A 9,513-nucleotide genomic window follows, 5' to 3' on the forward strand; every position below is an offset into this window, starting at 1 on the left:
CCTGGTTCTCACCTCAACAAGTTTGGCCCTTGTTCTTCTTAGATTACTTTTCCCCTAGAATTTGTGTGTGTTTTTTTTAAGTTCTTTTCTGTTTTTCTCTACTCAAATGTCAGGCCCTTAGTAAGGCCTTCCCCAGCTACCTTACCTGAACATGGCCCTCCCATCCCCATTTTCTAATGCAGCATCATACTTTATAGTAATGTAGAATTTTTATTGCCTAAAACTAACTTAATGTATATATAATCATATGTATATGTGTATATATTTATATAAAATATTTAAAATGGCGTATTTATTATGTTGCCCTTCTGCTTCATGAAGGCAGACCTAATCCATGTTGTTTGTTGCTGTTTTTCCAATGCTTCCTACAGTGCCTGGCTTTTTGTACTTTATGTCATGGCCTGTTCACATAATTCTTACATTTGTGCCTCATAATAACTAGATATAGGTTATAGAGTCTGCATTTTATATAGCTAAACAGCCTGAGACTTGGGAGCTTATTTGCCTGATTTCAAATGGATAATAAGTTGATGATCTAGGTTTTAAAACCCTGGTCTCTTGACTCCTATTACTACTTTTTCTATTCTCTCATGCTGAGATTTCTTATTTAGAAATTCAGGAAAAAACTTTTGATCTTTCGTATCCTTCTTACCCCTAGTAAAATCCTTGGTGTCTCATTTATAGAGATAATATCTCATCTGAAACATACTTAAAGAAGAAACCATTTCTCGTAGGAAATTGGTTGTTACCTACCATTAAATAATTTTAATTGCCCATTTTTTTTAAAAAAGAGAGTATTTACCTGCATTAAAGACAAAATAAAACTTGAGAAAAGTTTTTTAAATGCATGCTTTTAATTTTAATATTTTTAAAAACAATCTTTATGCTATCTGTTTCCATGAAATGTGGTATTAAAGCCCCAACTTCTGCAGTTTGAAACTGTTCTTATAAACTGGCTGACTGATTAATGAGCTAGCTAATTAAAGTTCTAAGCCTTTCTCATCAAGTGCTGTCAGGTATACAGAACACAGAATTGATCTAGTTCGTCTTTCTAGAGTAAATTGTACTTCACTAGTATTTTACTATAAAATATATGAGTCAATTGTAAAGTTTATAAAATATATTTTAATAATATCTGATTTGTGTGTGTGTTTTTAATAGGCAGGAAAACAGCATATCATTGGTGAAAGCTTATTGGAATGAACTTTTTACTCTTGGTCTTGCCCAGTGCTGGCAAGTAATGAATGTGGCAACTATATTAGCAACATTTGTCAATTGCCTTCACAGTAGCCTTCAACAAGGTAAAAAGCACTTTATTTCCTTTTCCCAGGATATAAGAGAGGATGTCAGTTTTATAAAGGCTTTTACTATTAAAGTTACATATCTGATGATAATGTTTTAGATGACAACATTCTTTTTACTTTAGATAATTTTTACATTTTGATAATTTCATTTCATTGACCACCAAAAAAATATTTTTGAATATTTAAATTTGTATGTCCCTGACTTGGATAGAGTTGCACCAGATTTGGTGATGCTTGTTTCATGTCAGCCAGGGACCGAGTAACTCCTTGTTTATCCTAGCTTGGCGTTTGGTCTGTGCCCATGCCTGGTTCATGCCCTGGACACTTGAAAAATTTTTTTGAATTTTAAAATGTTTTAAAGCACAACAAAATTGAAACAAGTATATTTAAGTCTGGTTGGCTATTTCTGACCAGGCCTTGTGAATTTTTGTACTTTGGTATAGGTACCAAAGAATCCAGGGTTAGCTTATATAAAGTTGAGTAAATACTTTAAAATGTATTCTTCCAATCAATTTTTAAGTTACCTTTCTTCATTGTAACCCTTTGAATTCCAAGATCTTTTTTGGTCAATTCACCAGGGTATATTCTCTTATTTAAAAAGTACTGAAGAGTCACAAAACAATCCTTCCTCTCTTTTTTCCTTTTCTTGATGCCAAGATAATGACAACTCTCATTCATTTAAGGCAGGGGTTCTCAACCTTCCTAATGCCGTGACCCTTTAATACAGTTCCTCATGTTGTGGTGACCCCCAACCATAAAATTATTTTCATAACTGTAATTTTGCTACTGTTATGAATCGTAATGTAAATATCTGATATGCAGGATGTATTTTCATTGTTACAAATTGAACATAATTAAAGCATAGTGATTAATCACAAAAACAATATGTAATTATATATGTGTTTTCCGATGGTCTTAGGTGACCCCTGTGAAAGGGTCGTTCGAACCCCAAAGGGGTCTCGACCCACAGGTTGAGAACCGCTAATTTAAGGAGTCAGGCAGTCACTGATTTATAAATATTTTACTTCAGAATGACATGTGACTGACCAAAAATGTGCCCCCTCTTCAAATAGAAGCTGTCACTTGCGTTTAGGAATATATAAATTGGGAATTATGTTTTATTTCTTTACCATATTCCATTTCTTACTGTTTTATATGATTTTTAAATTATATGTGTCCTCCTTAAAATTTCATCAGCAGTAGCTCCAGAAAGCAGCACTGCATCCCCATGTTATTTGTGGACTCCTGATCTTGATTGTTTTCTCATAATTTTGTAATGCATTATATACCCTACTCTCACTAAAGCTGTAATTGAGTAATCAGATGTGTTTTAAACATATCCCTCCACAGTAAATTTTACTTAGTCTCCTTTGGTTTTGACAATGGTTTTTTTTTTTGCTAAATATTTTTATTTTAGTAGTGTTGTTAACTTTTTTATTTATTATTATTATTTTTATTAATTTCAGAGTGGAAAGGAGAGGGAGAGAGAATCTTTGATCTGCCACCTCCTGCATGCCCCCTACTGGGGATTGAGCCCACAACGTAGGCAGGTGCAGGCAGGTGCCCTCACTGGGATCCAACCATTCCTGGTTCATAGGTCAACGCTCAAACACTGGGCCACACCAGCTGGGCAGTGTTGTTAACTTTTAAAAATCTAGATGATTTTGCTCACTTTTAAAAATCAATATAAGCTTAAATAAAATCCTGTTACCAAATTTGAATATTTTGAATTTCTTTTGCCAGTTTTTCAGATGATTGTCTTTACAGCTTATTTTTTCAAAGGTGTGTCTTGAAAAGAGAAACATTATGTTTAGGGTTTTTTATACTAACAGCTTGTTTTGTTTTTTCTTGAATGAAGCGTGTCCAAAGATCATTAATTAGTTTCATCTGTACTTGTAGAGATATTGAATTTGAAACATTTACAGATTGGTTATATTTAACGCTGGAAATTAATGGGAAGGAAATATGTTGGATAAAAATAGTCATACATTTTAGCAGAAAATTAGAAGCTTTTGTTTGTTTTTAATTAAAGATAAAATGTCAACAGAAAGAAGAAAATTATTGATGGAGCACATCTTCAAACTCCAGGAGTTTTGCAACAGCATGGTTAAACTCTGTGTTGATGGCTATGAATATGCCTACCTGAAAGCAATAGTGCTCTTCAGTCCAGGTACACAAATAGTGACATCTTATCTAAAATACAGTGTTTGAGCTTGTGGTGAAATTGAATCCCTCATACCCTGCTGGTGGGAATATAAAATGACGTAGTTAAAGTGGAAACAAGTGTTCATCAACAAATGAATAAATAAACCAAATGTAATATATGCATACAATGGAATATCAGTCAGCTATAAAATTAAGTTCTTACACATGGATGAACCTTGAAAACAGTATGCTAAGGGAAAGAAGCCAGTCACAAAAGACCACATATTACATAATTCTATTTAAATGGGATGTCTAGAATAGGCAAATTTTACAGACATAAAGTAGGTTAGTAATTAGTAATTACCAAGGACTAAGGAGAGGGAAGAATAGGCAGTGACTGAATGGTACAGCATTCTTTTGGAGTGACATAAATGTTCTAAAATTATGTTATGGTGATGGTTGCACAGTTCTGTGAATAATCTAAAATAATTGAATTATACACTTTAAATTGGTGAGTTTTATGAATGCTGGACACTTATTTGGATGTGAAAAAAATAAAAGCTAAAACCAGTGAGCAAAATTCCTTCTCCACTTTTGGGATAAACGAAAATAATATCTATTTTAGTAGAACCCATTGGTCTCATTTTTTATTAGATATTAGAATTTGTGTATGAGATAAAATAGTTTTACAGGCTTTAAAGTACAGTGCCTGGTACTTAGTAATATTTATGGAAAGAGCCACACATATGAAGAGGTTTCATTTTTGACTGAACTGTTCTTCTCATTCCCTTCCACCTCTACTCTAGATGTCTTACTAAATGAACATTCAGAAGCAGGATAACAATATATTCTTTCATGTTTCAGACCATCCAGGCCTAGAAAACATGGAACAGATTGAGAAATTTCAGGAAAAGGCTTATGTGGAATTTCAAGATTATATAACCAGAACATATCCAGATGACACCTACAGGTATCTAGAAGTTAAATGCTATTTAACTATATTAATTTTTAACTTTTTTGTGAATCTATTATTTCATTATTTTATATTTCAAGAGTAAATAAAATGTTCTAGTTAAACTTTGAAATAGTTAATGCTATGAAAAGCAGTATGCATTATTGCATGTAGTATTTCATCCATTTCTTGCATTTATATAGAGATGACTTTAGCACACAGAGGTTAAGTAAGTTGCTCAAGATCACAGTAATTGGCAGAGCCTGACTGGATCTAGGTAGTCTGGCAGTAGTGCCCAAACTCTTTGTTTTAAATAAATAACTTTGAGATTTGGCTTATGATATTTCTACTAACGTAGAAATTTTTAAAAAATATTTTATAAGATCAATTAAATTTTTGAAGGACTGTATTGTAGAGTAAACACAATGCCATCGAAGCCAGAGTACCTAGGTTTGACCTCTGATCTTACCTTATTAGCTGTATGACATTGGGCAAGTAGTTTTTAACTTCTCTGTTTCAGTTTCTTCACCTGTAAAATGGAGATAATAATAGTATCCACATTTTACAATTAGTGTAACGCTTAAATCAGTTAATAATGTAAAGAGCTTAGAACAGTGCCTGTTTCATAGCAAGGGCTATAAAAATGTGTTTACTAACATTATTTATTTAATATACTTCAAGCTAGTAAAAGAACATTTCACATATAACAATGTTTTATACGTATTAAATAATAAATATATAAGCCAGTTCCATCGTGAAAATGAGACTTAGTTAACCAGTTCTCTTATCCTGCTTTCTACCAGTTCTGTGGATGCAACTCAGCTGGTGGGAACAAAAGGAACTGAGTAATTTGAGAAATAGGATACATGGCTATATGAAGGTCACTTAATTCTGGGGCTGCTGGTTTCATTTGGTCTCAAGCATTGGAGTGCAAGGCCTTAGACTAAAGTTGTGGTCGGCAAACTGTGGCTCGCGAGCCACATGCGACTCTTTGGCCCCTTGAGTGTGGCTCTTCCTAAGCCTTAGGAGTACCCTAATTAAGTTATTAACAATGTACCTACCTATATAAGTTTAAAAAATTTGGCTCTCAAAAGAAATTTCAATCGTTGTACTGTTGATATTTGGCTCTGTTGACTATTGAGTTTGCCGACCACTGTACTAGAGGCAGGATAAACATTACCACAAGCTTTTTGGAAAGGTGGTTCTTTTGTTGTTGGTTTGTCATGATAATTTTTCAGATTTTTAAAAATGTTTCTAAAGTTGTTTTATGCCTCATTATAAAGTAAGTACAGTATTTACATTTTTTCTTCCTTAGATGTACCATTGTTGGCTGACTTTTGTTTCATTAGATTCCAGGTGCTTTCACTGATCTTTGGAATTATTTTTGAATTTCTTACATTTCTAGTTACTTAAAAATAACAAATTATCTTTCGATAGCAGTTTTCAATGTATAATGTACTTTCTTTCACACAAGATATCCTGCCAAAATTTAAGAACCTCACTATACAGAAACTGGCAGATATTTTAATTTTCACACAAAAAACTGAAGAGAGGCAGGGAGCACATAGCTAGGAGGGCAACTGAATCAAAATGTGAGTCCAGTGATCTTGATTCCATTGTCTTGTGCTTTTCCCAGTAATAACAACCATTGCCTGTTTTACCATTCCCAGTAGTATTTCTTAAAGCAAAATCAAGAAAACTATTATAATTGAGTCTGTATGCCCTGATAACACAAAATATTGCTGTTCTTACAACCTAAAATAAGCTCCTATACCATTTTTAAACGTATAGCTTGAACCGTGGTTTAATGGCATAGCAGTTAAGAGCAAGGCTTGACTATGAAGTCTGTTAGACTGCACTTATATCCAGTTGATTGTCATACACTTTAAAGCTTGAATTCTAAGGTTTTTATTTCAACTTTTGAAAATTAGATCTTTTATTCAATTAGGCCACAAATAATATACATGCAGAAATTACTCATATTTTTCTACTTACTCTCTCTTTGATTTATAATCTTGTCCCCCTCAACTTTCTTTTTTGTTTTTAGGTTGTCCAGACTACTACTCAGATTGCCAGCTTTGAGGTTGATGAATGCTACCATCACTGAAGAATTGTTTTTCAAAGGTCTCATTGGCAATGTACGAATTGACAGTGTTATCCCACATATTTTAAAAATGGAACCTGCAGATTATAACTCACAAATAATTGGTCACAGCATATGAAAGCTGAGCACTCAGTGTAAAATTGTTCTTTCTCAGAACACAAGACACCAAATTGAACTCATGGTTTTCCAGGGCACCTGGAAATTTTGACTTTAAAGAATAACCAAAAACCAAGATATTTTTATTTTTACTTTCTTAAGAAGAATTTTCAAAGTGACTGGGCAGGTAGCAGGAATTAGAGTTTCCTTTCCTGTCTTATTTAAGTGAATAAGAAATACTATGAATTTTTTCTTGGTTAAGATGGTACCTAAAGCTGTCACCTTTTAACTATCTAAACTAAGATCTCTTATATCTTATTTGGTGAAACAAATAAACTAGTTCTTTGTTTTTTTTTTCAGAATTGTGTTCTATTCATGTTTAACTTCATTATGAGCTAGTACAGATACGTAATTGTCAGAAATCTCTGAGGATATCCTTGTATTTTATGCTTCTATAATCTTTTAATTACTTTGTCATAAGATTATGGTCAATGGTGTAATGATAACATTAGAACCAGAGGAAATCATAATTGAAGATATATTTTTTTGTCTTCTGTAAATGTTGTGGCATCCATAGCATAGACCACTCATTGCTGGCAATGAGACAGGATATTCATGATCTTAAGACTTGACTTTTTTAGTGGTGTATATTATTAGTTACAAGCACTTTTTATTTATGTATACAGCAGAAAATTTTTTTTGAGAATAAGATAAGGTTCATGTTTTAATATTTTCAGTTTACTACAGTGTTTTAAAAGTAGTAGAAACTGGTTGAGCCCAAAATGTTTCAGTATTGCAGAAGAGATCTTACAAGTGTTGCTCTTCCATTGCACAGCAAATATCTGTCCTCTCCCTCTTTCCTGATCCGCATTATATAGTTTCCTGACCCTTCCATGGGTGTTAGCCAATTTCTTTTAGGTCATTAGAAATAGTTTGTTAAATAATGGATTTATCATAACCAATCTGTGTTTTCAAGGTGAGTGAAACAATTATTTTAAGGCAGTTAATAGTTTTTAAAAATTAAAATTTTTTAGTATATAAAGCAGTGGTTCTCAACCTTCTGGCCCTTTAAATACAGTTCCTCATGTTGTGACCCAACCATAAAATTATTTTCGTTGCTACTTCATAACTGTAATGTTGCTACTGTTATGAATCGTAATGTAAATACCTGATATGCTGGATGGTCTTAGACGACCCCTGTGAAAGGGTCGTTCGACCGCCAAAGGGGTCACAACCCACAGGTTGAGAACCGCTGATAAAGGAATATGCACTGATTTTTCACTATAAAGAGGGGAGGGCTATTTCAGTATGAGCATCAACCTAAAGCCTTGTTATTGCTACAACAAAAGCATTTTAAATTCCTTGGATGTCTTCCAGAGTAATGTTTTCCATAGCAAACCTAATGCTATTAAATATTTATTTGCTCTGATTTCATGATGATTTGTTTTAGTATGTCTATTTGTTGCTTTGTTATAAAAAACAAAATGGAGATTTCATTGTACTCAGAATACTTCTTTTACTAAGATTTTTGTAATAGAAGAGAAGCTGAATTTGGGGAGGCTGTGGATTTTACTAATTACTACTTGGTAGTAAATCAGAAGTTTAAAAGTATCACTGTACAGTCTTTACCAACTTCCTAAGGGAAATTTTTCCCTACTTAAAACATGATTTTTTTTTTGTCATTAGGTTTATTTATAACATTAGCTGGAGAAAACTACATTTACTATAAAAATACACAAATGGGAAAATTAGTAGGTTTATACCTTTATAATCCAAAGAAGTAAGCCAAGGATTTAGAAATAATGTAATAATGGTCAATTAACACACATGTTTACTGCAGGTGTTTTTCATGATTAAATTTGTAGTTATATTTGGAAGTGTTTTTAGATCTTTATTAAAATGTGACCTGCATTATAAATTTGTTTCCTGACAGTATATTTGATTTCAGAGTTCTATTTGTTGAGGAGTTATCCTTTTGTTTGTTTGCCACATTATTAAGAAATTTCTAGTAAGATTTATTAAAGTACTTCCAGGAAGAGAAAACATTTCCATATCCATTATTTTAGGATTATAATTCAATTTGAAGACTTCTAGCTAAATATTAGATTGACTATTAATTTATTTTCTTGCTCTCCTGAAATCTCAGTAAAATGACAGTAAAGCAGTAAAGTATAACTACATAATGACAAAACAAAAGAGAAGAAATCAAAGGATAAGAGAGTTCAATAAGTTTTTAGAAAACAAAATCCAGGTAGAGAAAGCCAGAATCAAGGACACTCTAATCTGAGTGCCTGCAAAAGGCAATACAGTGAGAAAGACGCCTGTACACCTTGCAGTATCCAGAAAAGATGCTCATTATCTGGAGGACCCAGGTGCTCATATTCAGAGATGGTGCTTGGGACATAAGAAAGAATTGATTGCAAGTCTGTATACAGAATCATTGAGCTATCTTTGTTTATACTTAAGTCAGATGATCACTTTCGTTCCACCCCCCTTTTTTAAATATATTTATTTAAAATAATAAATAAATACATATACACTCAGTGGCCAGATTATTATGACCACCTGACGTTTGTAGGCATATTAGCCGTACACTGCATCGTATGTGATATGGAAGCCGAAGGCCTGTTCAAACACCTTTGCTGTCTGCAGTTACCAAGATAAATCATCATCTCCAATTTGCACAGGAACACAAGGATTGGACAGTCGAGCATTGGAAAAAAGTCATGTGGTCCGATGAATCACATTTCCAGTTGCATCATGCAGATGGCAGAGTGAGAATTTGGCAGAAACAGCATGAAAGCATGCACCCCACATGCATGAGTACAACCCTTCAAGCTGGTGGGGGCAGTGTTATGGTTTGGGGCATGTTTTCCTGGCATGATTTGGGCCCTTTAATTCATGTGGAACAA

At 33.2% G+C, this 9,513-nt stretch overlaps 1 protein-coding gene across 8 annotated transcripts in view; it reads left to right on the forward strand.

The window, feature by feature from the left end:
• Positions 1 to 9,513, forward strand: part of NR2C1 (nuclear receptor subfamily 2, group C, member 1) — a 47,440-nt gene that overhangs the window by 33,398 nt on the left and 4,529 nt on the right. For 5 of the 8 annotated variants that reach the window (XM_005883159.2, XM_014530755.1, XM_005883161.2 and 2 more), the window contains 4 exons: positions 1,162 to 1,301; positions 3,337 to 3,474; positions 4,314 to 4,419; positions 6,449 to 6,960. In XM_005883159.2, coding sequence (XP_005883221.1) covers positions 1,162 to 1,301; positions 3,337 to 3,474; positions 4,314 to 4,419; positions 6,449 to 6,623 — 559 coding nt within the window. In that variant the 3' untranslated portion in view covers positions 6,624 to 6,960. The other 3 variants (XM_014530753.1, XM_014530754.1, XM_014530756.1) reach the window with 3 other exon arrangements.

The sequence above is a fragment of the Myotis brandtii genome, unplaced genomic scaffold (assembly GCF_000412655.1).
Source record: "Myotis brandtii unplaced genomic scaffold, ASM41265v1 scaffold772, whole genome shotgun sequence".
NCBI lineage: Eukaryota > Metazoa > Chordata > Mammalia > Chiroptera > Vespertilionidae > Myotis > Myotis brandtii.